Raw genomic sequence first — 12,161 nt, 5'->3', positions numbered from 1 at the left:
CGCGGGTGGGGGTATGCTCTGGCCGCCAAAACTGGGCTGGCGATGGCCGGGAACTTCTCCCGCTGGCCCCCCAAGGACCCCGAGGTGTGGGGTCACTGGAGGGCGGAGTCTCAGGCATCCGTACCGCCGCTGTCCGCACCCGCGCGCTCTCAGCGATTCTCCCGTGAAGCCTGCGCATTAGGGCCGAGCCTCTTTAAAGCGGTAGCGGGGGCTGTGGTCACATGAGCCGGATTCCTGGAAAGTTCCTGGAAAGCGGCCTCCGCAGCCGCCGGGCGGGGCTCGAGCGGAGCGCGGAAGGGGGGGGGGCAGGCGGGGAGGTAGGGAGGCGCGTCGGACTGGGAAGTCGCGCGCACACACTGCTCTGGGGACAGACGTTTAACTCTTGCCAAGTCTCGCCGCCGCCGCGGCTCGTGGGCCTGAGTTTCCCTTGAAGCATGAGCCTCTTCGCCCGCAGCCACCAGCGCTGCGCGGGCCGCGGACAGTACGCGCCGGGGCCCGGGGCGCACAGCCTCAGGATCCTTGGAGTACGGAGCACGGGCGCTCGCGACAGGTACCGGTGTGGGGAGCTCCGCCCCGCGGAGAGTGGCTGGGGCGGGCGGCGGGGCGCGGCCGCGTGCGCGGGGAGCGACCGGCGGCGTTGGCTTCCGCAGTTTAGGGCGCTTATAGAGAGTTCGAGCAGCGGCTCCCGCAGCCTGTGGCTAGTGCCAGCTCTCTCCGGTACCTTCCCGGTGTCGGGGAGTCTCCAGAGTTTTATTTTATTTTGTTTACCCCCCTAAACTGCTATTCAAATGTCTAATCCTCCTAATAACCTGATCGCCCTCTCCTCCCCTTCAGCCTGCCTCCGCCCTTGCTCCTTCCTCCCTCCCTTTCTCCTTCCCCGTTCCTTGGTCGCTGCTGAAGGGAACATCGGTAGCTGCACGGGGGCAGAGGGTGTCGAAGCCTGGGGAGTGGGGTCGGGGATCGAGGTGATGATCCCTAGGATTTTTGTCTGCCCTCTGCACAGAGAAGTCCAGCCGCCTCCGCAGAGCCGGTCTCATCCCCAGGCATCTCGTTCCCAAATTAAACGTCAACAGGGGAAACTCAGGCGGACACCCCTCCTCTCCCGGGCCCCTCCCGGCTCCCCCGCCCCATGTCCGCTGGGGAGGCTGCCTGGTGCGGAGGCGGCGGCGGCAGCCGTGGCCGAGGTAAGGGCTCGGCGTTGGTTGTTAGCAAGTCCCGCCGCGCTCGCTGTTGCGGGCTCTGTGGCTGCCGCGCTCGGAGCTCCTGCCGGGGCTGCGCGCTCCGGCCGATTCCTCGACAGCGCTCTGGGCGGCTACAGCAGCAGCAGCCGTCTCTGTCCCGGAGCGACCGCCACGGGCTGTCCCTCACTCCTGTCCCGAGCGCCTACTAGGGAGCTGGTGGAAGGGAGCGAGGCAGCCTCCAGGCTGGGATGCGGCCGCTAGTGCACCTCCACACCCCCGGCTGGCGTCTCGGGCCCCGGGAGCCCCTTGGCGCTTTAGGGCGTGGAACCAGCTTTTGCTGGGTGCTTCCTCCCAGGGGCCCTCAGACTGCGCGAGGTGTAAGATGGAAATGCCATTTTGGGGAACGATCCTGCTCTTTCCTTTTTAAAAATTTCTACTTGTCCTTGACAAGAGCCTGTCCCCACTCGTCCCGCAGGTGACTCTTTGCTTTTCTTAGACTGCCAATTTGTGATTTCAGCAAGCAGCTCTGGGCGGGAAGACTCCTGGTTCATCCTTATCCCGTCTCCCCACCCCCCTTTTCCTCAGCCAACTCGGTCTTGGATCCTTGCTCTCTTTATCCATCTTTTCTCCTGAGCTGGGCCAGGGCGGTAACTGGATGCTTGGGGTTAAACAGTGCAGGAGCTTAGAGGCGGCGGAGTCCCCGGGATTTTCCACGTCTCTGTTTCCCCACCCCCACCCCAGCCACAGGGGTCCAGTTCAGACTGACCCAACTCCCGCCCCACTTTCTCTTCACAGGCGATCTGTGGGTAACCGCGTCTGCGGGAGATTTTACCATCCCTCCTCTGGGACTTGGGGAGAAAGAACCAGCAGCTCCCCAACCCCTCCCCCTCCGCCACCATTTCGGACACCCCGCAGGGACGCGTTTTGGAGTTCCCTCTGACTTCCAGGAAGGACGCGAGCCCCTCTGTGACTCCAGCTCAGGCGGCCACCTGTCTTTGCCGTGCTGACCCTTCTTCCATGACCCTGCGGTGCCTCGAGCCCTCCGGGAATGGCGCGGATGGGACGCGGAGCCAGTGGGGGACCGCTGGGTCAGCCGAGGAACCAGCCCCCGAGGCAGCACGCCTGGCGAAGGCCCTGCGTGAGCTGGGTCAAACAGGTAGGGAGCGGACTGGCCACTACGAGGCTGGGAGGGGGCGCCTCCCCAAATTTGCTGCTGCGGGCTGCGCGGGCGGGAGGCGCTGCCGGGAAGTGCGGACGAGGTGGGAAGCAAAGAATGGGTTGGAAACATGTTTCTCGCTTCCAGTCCCTGCTCCAGGACTGGGGACCTCGGAGAGGGATGCCCGCCCTCGTGGCTTCGGGTCCTTGGAAATGTGAAAGGAGACTGGTTCTGGAGCAACTAAAGGCTTGGGGAAGGGCAGAGCGCGAGCAGGGCTTCTTGGAAATAGCCTCTTCGAGCTCTGAAACCTACACTATTTTCCGCAGCAGCTCAGGGGTGGGCGCGCAGACTCGAACCCAGGCCAGAGAAAGCGCCCGGTGCCTCCCTTTCCTCAGGGTGCAAGGCGAGTGGTTGCTGCGCTCTTGCAGCCCCAGCTGCGTCTGGCTCCCAGGCGGGGCCGCCACTGCAGCCCAGGATTTTGGAGACCAAGTTCGGGGACTGACAAGCTGCGGTGAGGGCAGTTGCCCGGGAGCTTGGCCTCCAGGAGCAGCGCACCAGGGAATGGCTTGTTTTAAGGGCAGTCCCGTGCAGCGTGGCTTACTGTCGTTTCTCCAGCATCTACAAGACATTTTTAAAAAATATGTGCAAGTTATTCAGGCTTTTAAAATCTGGATCCTAAAATCTTACGTTTGAGGCACAGTTTAAGTTTTGGATAGCAATAGGCCAGGGGCGGGGGACAGAGGGAAAAATTCCCTCCCTTCGTGTTCCGGTCTTTCCCTACGGGTCATGGGCTTTCCCTTGGCCGGAGAGACCCGCCGATTACAAGTATCCTGGTTTAAAAAATAATAATATTTTTTGACGGGGGCGGGGGAAGCACATTGTTCAAACTTCTTAAATGCAAAATGTCTTTGAGTCATTTTTGAAAATGGGATGGGCCGGGGAGATGGCCGAAACAGATCAAATGGAGAATGCGGAGGAGACCAACGGTTGTGACTGAATTTGAATCAGGGCAAAGTCCACAAGAGTTTAGAGAAGATTATAAACCTGAAGTATCAATTGGGACTTCCCATTTCTCAATGACTGATGAGATAGTTGTAATCAGAGCAGCAAGCAAAAGCTATTGCAGGATAGCTGTACTTTTAAAATAAGTAAATAGTAGTGCTTTTGAGGGCTTTGAACAAGGGGCGCAGCCATTTAGGAGATTCTTTGGGGGAGAGTATAGGGGTGGCACCAACCATTCAAAAAACTTGCTTCTGATTTTAGTCTATTGGAATTACTGGAGTTGGGTTTTCCACTTTTTAAAAATATGGCTTTTATAGCTAATATCTAATTTATTTCTAATCTTTGTTTCAATGAAACAGTAATCAACTCATCATGCTCTGTCAGCCAGTGAGTCATACTGCAAATTTTTTTTGGCTTATTAGAAGAAAATCTTAACATAGTTTAAAGGACAACTACAGAAAGTTATTTTGAAAAGAAATAACACTGGCTCACAGTTTGTGTTCATAAAATAAAACGGACTCACATTTTCATTAAATTCCTACCAAAGGTATTTGTGGTAGCCCCTGGTAAACTTCCACTCACACGTATTTTTTTTTTTTTTTTTTTTAGAGCTAGAAAAATTACTGGCAAGTACGTCCCCTATTCTAAAAATTCTTATAATAACTATTTTACCCTCTTTTCTTTTTCTTTTTGAACAAAAACCCCAGGATGGTACTGGGGAAGTATGACTGTTAATGAAGCCAAAGAGAAATTAAAAGAGGCGCCAGAAGGAACTTTCTTGATTAGAGATAGTTCGCATTCAGACTACCTACTAACAATATCTGTTAAAACGTCAGCTGGACCAACTAATCTGCGAATTGAGTACCAAGATGGGAAATTCAGATTGGATTCTATCATATGTGTCAAGTCCAAGCTTAAGCAATTTGACAGTGTGGTTCATCTGATTGACTACTATGTTCAGATGTGCAAGGATAAGCGGTCGGGCCCAGAAGCCCCCCGGAATGGGACTGTTCACCTCTATCTGACCAAACCGCTCTACACATCTGCACCATCTCTTCAGCATCTCTGTCGACTCACCATTAACAAATGTACCGGTACCGTCTGGGGACTGCCTTTACCAACAAGACTAAAAGATTACTTGGAAGAATATAAATTCCAGGTATAAGTGTTTCTGTTTTTCTAAACATCATCATATAGAGTATCTCCAAATGCAGCTATGTAAGACAACACCAAAACTTGAGCGACTGGATAACTGCACAGAATTCTAAAAACAGCTGAAGTCAACCTAATTTAAATGTGTAAAGAGGTAGCTAGGTATTTAAAATTCCCCTAGATCTTTTCACCTGAGTGATGCTTCCTTTCCTAAGGCTGACCAAGATCAGTTGATCCTTTTAACTAAGAAATAAAATGCCCCAAGAAAAGGCTGAGGGAGCATTTTATCAGAATGCCTTGTCTTTCTGAAGTTCCTTTGCGTTAGGTCCAAGCTCCAAGCGCCAGTAACAAAGAGCTCCAGTGGAGTACTGAAGAAGCAAAAGGAACCAAGCTGATGCAGGCTTACCTTGAGTTTATATGCCTGATGATCAGTATCTTTAAGGACATTTTATATGTTGCATTCTGATGTACGTAGTTTTGTCGAACACATCATGCTTGTGAGTATTTATCCCTCATTTTATGCAATTAACCAAATCAACCAAAAAAAAAAAAGTGACCATGAGATCCTGTATTTGTCTTTTTACTACAGGTATGAACTCTCCTGTGAATGAGTATTGTAGTAACCCATTTCAAGGGAGCCTTATTTCAGAAATATTTCAAACTGGTGCAAATGGAAAAGACTTTATCTTTTCCTTTAAGGCTAAAGACAAGAATGTCATGCTCTACAGGTGCAACTCAATCTCTGTTAATAAAAACTAGTGTAGATATAGACATTTTACCCTTTGAAGTAGATGTGCCCCAAACTGTTGCCATTGATTTTTTTGGAAATGGCTTTAGAAATTTCCCAGTCCTTGAATTGTCTAACCACGGACATCAGCAGTTGTCTCCCTTCTACTGTGTAGAATACCTTGACTTAATTTTCTTCCAGATATAGGGGGATACCTGCCTGTTTTTCAAAGTGTTTATTTACTGCTGTTACTATTTGATTAGAATGTATTAAATAAAGAAAAAACTGACTTTTGCCAGTTGCACTTTTTCCTTTGAGTTGCAGAGAATGTATAACTTTTGTGGTAATTAACAGGGGTTGTCATAAAAACTTTTTATCAAGTGAAATAAGCCAAGTACTCAGCAAGGGGTAGAATGTAACCTCCCCTTCTCTGAAGTTAAGGGCTTCATCCGCCCTTTATATTATGGAAAGCATGGTTTAGAATTGCTAAGCAGCCTCGTACTGATGCCTTTTTTCCAAAACCTGGTTCGAATGCTTCCAAAATTGTCTTATGGCCGGGTTTTTTACAAATTGAGTAGGCTAACACTAAATAAAAATCAAAACTTTTGTGGCCACTTTATGTTTTTGCTACACAGTCTCGAGACTGTTGCAAAGGTATCATCTTTTCTGGAGTGCAGATATTATTCACTTGCCATCTTTTAAATGTTGCCTGCATAGTTACATACTAGGGTGTGGGCATTAGAAAAGTCAACCTGGTATGTCACATGTGTACCCCGAATGAACAGAAAATTCAGTTACAAATTATAGTAGAACTTGCTTATTGCATATCTTACCTTATTTTTATGAAGATCTTTAAAATCACAAAACAGTTTTATGCCTGGAAGGAAAACATACTATGCATATCTAAAGAGCCGAGCTGGACTTTTAGGGTCTGGTCTTATTATGGGATGTATCGTTTTCATTCGGATCTTTAGATTCTGTGCTTTTTTTCACATCCTCTCTCCCTCCCCCAGCACACATACACTCTGGCAAAGTTTGTCTAGTGTTGGATATTTGACTTCTGGCAAAACTTCCACATGATCAGTGCCAAAGGGCTTTGAGGAATTTCTTTAAAGGTCTTTCTTGGCGTTTCTTGGCGTTTCTGTTCTGATTGTTTAAAACTCTACCACTTCTCAGTTACTGGGAGTGAGGAGGCAGTAGCAGGGCCTGAGTACTGTGGAGTTGTGAAAATTCTGCATTATTGCTGGCAAGTGACGTGACTTAAAGTTAGAGGGCAACCTAGATTTCTCTAGAGTATGCTGTGGAACTGATTGCGTTATGCTTTAATCCTTCCTATTTCAAGTAAGCTGATAAGTGTCAAGAGACACTCTTTTTTTTTGTTTTGTTTTTACAATTTCTAGGCTCATTTGTTTATTAAGTTCCTTGTGCACCCGGTTCTTGGCACTTTACGTGCATTATCTCCTTTCATCTTCACAAGGATTGAATGAGCAAAGTACAGTGATTATAGGAGGTAAATATTTCTCCACCGATCCAGATGAACAAGTTAGCAGGCTATAAAAGGAACCTGGCCTTTTTATTCCTGCCTCAGTTGGAAGAGTATGGATACCTTAATTAGCGTGGGCTCTTTGGGATTCTAGTCAACATGAGTAGGTGGTTTTTTTCCCCTGAACTCTCCTGGAGGGAAAGCCCATAATAACTGGCATGAGGGGTGGATGGGGAAGGGGTTTACGTTTTTACTTGATGGCTGCTCTGATGCCAGTTACCAATTATCAATAGCCCTATTTTATATGCAGTGGGACAAAAAAAAAAAACATAAAATGTAAACTTGTCTAAATTAACCTTAACACAGCCTACAAAAATATTCAGTATTCTCTTTCTATAGAGGACAGTGTGGCATTGGTAAAGATAATTGTTACTATTATTATTTTTGTTGAAGAATATCATATATAGGATTTATATCCCCACAGAGTTAAAACTTCTGAACTGAGTTTCTGTTCCAAGCAGAGATGAGGCAGTTTTTTGTTGCCATTCCAGTGGGCACTGGCAAATAGCTTTTTAGGAACATGAAGATGTTTTCAGAACTTTGGTGGAGAAAAAAGACAGTTTGGCTTCCATGAGCCCAGAGTTCTTTTTGGTGTGTCAGTATGAAAGTTTCAACCTCATAGTCATTATGTAATCCAAATAGGTAACAGAATGGAACGGTTCTTTGAGTGTTTGTTTTCTTGGAAAGGATTTTCTCTACTTTTAGAAAGCTGTACCTTGTCAGGATGGTAGGAGACAGAGACGTCATCAAATAATCCAAGGGATGGAATGTTCTGAGACCAAACCGTGTCCTTCTGGGTTGTGGGTTTAGGTGCAGGGCAGGTGGGGGCTGAGTGGCTATGGGTCTAACAGCTGGGTTGAAGTCACTATCTCCCCTTTCCAGCAAAAGAATGTTACTCTAGGCCTTTCATTTCCTAAGAGGCCTGTATTCTCCTCTCCCAAGTTTTAATTTCCTAGAATTTTAAAGCTTTAAACCACTATTCAGATTGTAGTTAAGTCCTTTATTTTACCAAAGAAGACTTTCAGACCCAGAGACCTTAAGAGAAGGGCTTGCACACTTGTACACACACACACAACCCAGCCAGTAACCACAGAGTCGGTATTCAAACAGATCTTTGCCTCTTACGTTTAGTGTTTGTAAATACGGCACAATTCCACCCTCTGTTAAAATTGTCAATACTCTTTTTGGCTCCAGTTCTCTTCACATCATATTTTTCTCCCTCTGACATTCAGAAACCATGCCATTGGAATACCATGATGGAATACTTGGAGTTCTTGGCTCCTTTTGCCCCACTTTGAAGAATCAGCCTCTCTTCTAGGTTTCATGATGCCTTAATCCACATTAGTTTTGCATTAATTTTAATTCCTCAAGGTTTCCAATTGTTTGCTGTTTTAAAATCCCAAATCTCCCTTCCACGCTGTATGACGATCTCATATCTGCCTCAGCCAGATGTGACTCACACACAGCTGTGGATACCCTGGTGACTGCCCACCCTTATGTCCTCACCAGTGGAACCTGGTCTTGCCTTTGCTGACTCTCGGGCATAACGGCATAGTTAGTTCATGCCTGTTTTTCTCATTTTTAAATAAGTTGCTCTTAGCTCATCAGACACAGCCGTATTGTGCACCAGTGAAAGGGGGTAATTACATTCTACTTGAGGTGAGTAATTGACTGATTTAAAGACCTTAAGATTAAATCTGTCCCCCTCTAACCCCTTTGGTTCCCCTCAGGTCTTGAAACAAGTAGCCAGCCCCAAATGGCACACTTTGCGTGCTTTTATTTTTTGTTATTTAAAGTATCAGAATCTTCTTTTTCACTGTTGTGCTTTGTTTGAAAGGAACATGGCTCTCCATTCCTTCATTTTCTGCTTGTCTATACATAGAAATGACACTGCACTAGCTGTTTCACTTTGAGACATGCATGCTTTCCTTGTATTCACAGCTTTGCATATTTTTAATTTTTTTCCCATTTCTCCTCTAAGTGGCTTGAGTTTGTCATTTCACATTGTATAACAAATAATGACAGCTGTTGCTTGAGTAGGTAGCCTCCAAGTCCTGTCATCGCAAATGGTTGGAGAGTAGGTCAGCTAAACTCATGCAACAAAGTGGGATGAGCCCTCCTAACCCTTCCCCTGCTTGGATCCAGGGAGCCTTGATCAGCCAAGCATTGTCACAGAGAATGGGGCTCACTTCAATAAACATTTAGTGAGCCATAAAAATAAAACTGCTTTTGTAGACAACTCTGACTTTGAACTCCATTCTTTACTTATGGAAACTGACTTGCCCTAGAGGAGAGAACATGTTTTGATGGATTACTGTACTCCTGTGGCATTGCCACCATTAGATGCAGAAAGAAGAGAGAGTCAAGCCAGAGTCTCTGAGAGCAAAGGAAATATCCCCAGCTGCCGCCTTCTAAGCATAGGAGCACTTTGCTATGGTGGAGACTTTTTTTTTTTGCTAGTTAAACCATCATAAAACTTAATAAAATTTCCCAGATTGTCCCAGTTTCTAGCAGTTTTAAGATAAATTTTTATTTTTCTTTTGCTAAATGGTCTTTCCTTTCTGTTGGTTTGGTATCCCTTTTCTTATTTAGTTGCAGTCCAGAATGATGCACTGATCTTAAACATTCAGGAAAATATTTTCCATGTTGCATCTACCCAGAGAAGTTGTTTGATTTCCCAGTTTAACATTCTTTCTGCCATCTTGGTGAACTTGACTCTTTTTGGGTTCTTGAGCACAGCTTCTTTCTGTATCCTTCGGAGTAATGACCATTAATCCTGTATTCGGTCAGAAAGTGTGCTTGTACTTTGCAAATTTGATTAGGTTATCTGTTCTCAATTATCTGTAGTACTAAGAGATTGAGAGAGTGAGTTAACTGAAACCAATACAAATCTAGTCCATTATTTTCAACTTCCTCCCTAGTCTCTTTTGCTAAATCACTGTCAGGAATATCACCTGCTTCCCTGTTCTCTCTATTTTCCTTGTCCTTCACATGATAAAGATATTAATAAGAAAGAAAGTGACTAAAAAGATGTCAAGTCTGACAAGAATAAGGGAATGGCACTTCCTTGAATGTCCCGAGGGGCTCCCTAGAGCCAATCTCTAAATACTTCGAGATTTTGTGAGCTGAATACTTATGGAGAAATTATTGGTAAAATCCAATCAGTTATGGTGCAAACGTTTACATCTCAGAAATTGGCAAGTGCTGCAAGTTATTAAGACTTCCTGTTTTTCCTAGATTTGGTTTGGCCACGTAGCACTAGTGTAGGCATTATGTTCTCTTCAGTTATTGAGACCCGGCTAGCATAAGATCAATTTATCTGCGTCCTCCTTTGTACCAAGCCTAGTGCTTAGAATAGACTAGGAATGCACAATTTGAAGAATAATATTTTTTAAAAATTGTGCTTGTCTTGTGTTGGGCTATATTACCTTCGACTGGTGGACCAGGCCATCTTGATTCAGTTGTCCTTTCCTAGTTACTCAGTGGTTATCAGCAGATACCTTTTCAAGGTTTCTCACTAGGGAAGAACTGGATGTTCTCAAAGTCATACGACTAGTGATCACACCAACTCCTACCTCTAATGGGGATCAGGGTCTTTCTTTTAGCTGTATTTGTTCATTCCATTCCTTTCCTTTCTCCTTTCCTCCCTCCCTTCCTTCTCATCTGCTTTTCTCCCTCCCTTTTTCTCTTTTCTGGCAACATTGGATGCCTACTATATAACTCAAAAGGAATACAAAGAAGAGTACTCTTGGGCTGGGGTTGTGGTTCAGGGGTAGAACTCTTGCCTAGCATTTGTGAGGCATTGGGTTTGATCCCCAGCATCACATTAAAAAAAAAAAAAAAAAAAAAACCTAAATAAGCAAAATAAATGTACTGTGTGTATCTACAAGTAAAAACAAAACAAAACAAAAGAAGTATACTCTTATGTTAAGGGAGCTCTTATACCCTATGGGAAGAGATGGAGAGGAGAGCGACTTACATTTATTAAACAACTTGAGGGCTGGGGATGTGGCTCAAGCGGTAGCACGCTCGCCTGGCATGCGTGCGGCCCGGGTTGGATCCTCAGCACCACATACAAACAAAGATGTTGTGTCCACTGAAAACTAAAAAAAATAAAATAAATATTTAAAAAAAAAAAAACAACTTGATATAGCCCATACTTTGAATAACCATGCCATTGAATCCTCAAAATAACCTAGTGAGGTATTTATTACCCTCACTTTTTGAAAATAAAACTGAAGCTTGGAGATATAAAATATTATGCCAGTAAGTAAGATACTCATGATTGAAACCCAGCTTCTGCATTTCAGGATATCATGTTGTGTAGGAGATATAAGAATAATAAATTGCAGAAGACAGTGATAATAGCAATAATAATTACCTTGTAGACATGGTGCCATTGACTTGTCTTGAGGAGTTAGAGAAGAGAAGGCTTCAGAGGAAGGGAACTTGTGTCTGAATGTGAAGGAGCAGAAAGGAGTCTTCAGACCCATTCAGTAAGAAAGATTTTTTTGTCTGTAAGGCTGAAGAAGAAGGTAGAGGTGAGGCTTGTGGAAAGGCTGTCTAGTGAGTTGGGGCAGATCTTACAGAATCTGCTGAAAATCTTGGAATTTATCCTGGGGCAATAGGGATCTGCTAGAAAGCTTTGTAAACGAGAACTAGGTGTGTGTTTTTTTGTCATTGCTCTGGAAGCCCCTTGGCTTGGGACCAAGCATGGGCCGAGCTAAGGAGACTGGCTAGGTGTGAAGCCCGTGGGAAGGGAGGGCAGGGTGCTTGTGTAGAGAGTAGGGAAGGCCATGCAGGTGCTGACTCCCTTGTCTGAAGGCTCAGATTTGTCCTGGAGTTTGGGGCTGTGGGTCTCACAGATGAATGCTTCCTTTTGAAGACTGGCTCCCACTCTGGGCAGTTTGAGGTAACTGGCACAGATTCCATGCTCAGGAAACCAGGAAATGGTGCCACAGTGGGCACAATCCTAAACCTAGGAATTGGAAAATGCAGGGTCCGTTTCTGGTTGTTTGACCTTAGGCCAAACATTGAATCTCTCTGTAAGAAGAAGAGCTTGGAGCCTTCCTGCTTTTTGATCTCTTCCAGGGAGATAACCTCATCTGCCCAGATATGAAAGCACATTAGGGAAGGAGTAGGCGGAGGAGACCAAGTTCCACATTTCTGTGAAGTCTTGGTTTTGACTTACATTATAGGAAGGATTTGACCTCCTTGCCATGACAAGTTTTCATTTATTTTGAAAAAAAATAATAACTCCTTCCTTAACTCTGGACTGTTTCACAGCCAGAATCAGCTGATTCTTTTTTGTTATCCTGGTTAGAAAAAAAAAATTCGTGTTTCCTCCTGGCTGTGGGCCTTTGTGTACCACCCTGTAAGCAAAATTTGGACTTGGGTTTT

At 45.7% G+C, this 12,161-nt stretch overlaps 1 protein-coding gene across 4 annotated transcripts; it reads left to right on the top strand.

The window, feature by feature from the left end:
- Positions 1-330: 330 nt before the first annotated feature.
- On the top strand, positions 331-5,512 carry Socs2 (suppressor of cytokine signaling 2). 4 transcript variants are annotated; one of them, XM_046419270.2, is made up of 3 exons: positions 331-550; positions 1,977-2,337; positions 4,047-5,512. In XM_046419270.2, the coding sequence occupies exons 2-3, from the start codon at positions 2,199-2,201 to the stop codon at positions 4,502-4,504; spliced, it is 597 nt and encodes a 198-aa protein (XP_046275226.1). In that variant the 5' UTR covers positions 331-550; positions 1,977-2,198; the 3' UTR covers positions 4,505-5,512. The 4 variants fall into 4 exon arrangements, with proteins under 4 accessions (XP_046275226.1, XP_058427287.1, XP_046275228.1 ...); XM_058571304.1 differs by lacking the exon at positions 331-550 and adding an exon at positions 647-1,184; XM_046419272.2 differs by lacking the exon at positions 331-550 and adding an exon at positions 1,260-1,558.
- The last annotated feature ends 6,649 nt before the right edge of the window (positions 5,513-12,161 follow it).

This window comes from Marmota monax, unplaced genomic scaffold, assembly GCF_021218885.2.
Source record: "Marmota monax isolate L192 unplaced genomic scaffold, Marmota_monax_Labrador192_F-V1.1 WCK01_AAM20220418_F8-fsc00036, whole genome shotgun sequence".
NCBI lineage: Eukaryota > Metazoa > Chordata > Mammalia > Rodentia > Sciuridae > Marmota > Marmota monax.
This window is presented reverse-complemented; position numbering and strand designations above follow the sequence as displayed.

Bases quoted from the DNA above. Each gene is read 5' to 3' on its own strand.
- Socs2 (XM_046419270.2), top strand. From the start codon at position 2,199: ATGACCCTGCGGTGCCTCGAGCCCTCCGGGAATGGCGCGGATGGGACG. The intron at 2,338-4,046 runs GTAGGGAGCGGA...CAAAAACCCCAG, and splicing joins GCGTGAGCTGGGTCAAACAG to GATGGTACTGGGGAAGTATG.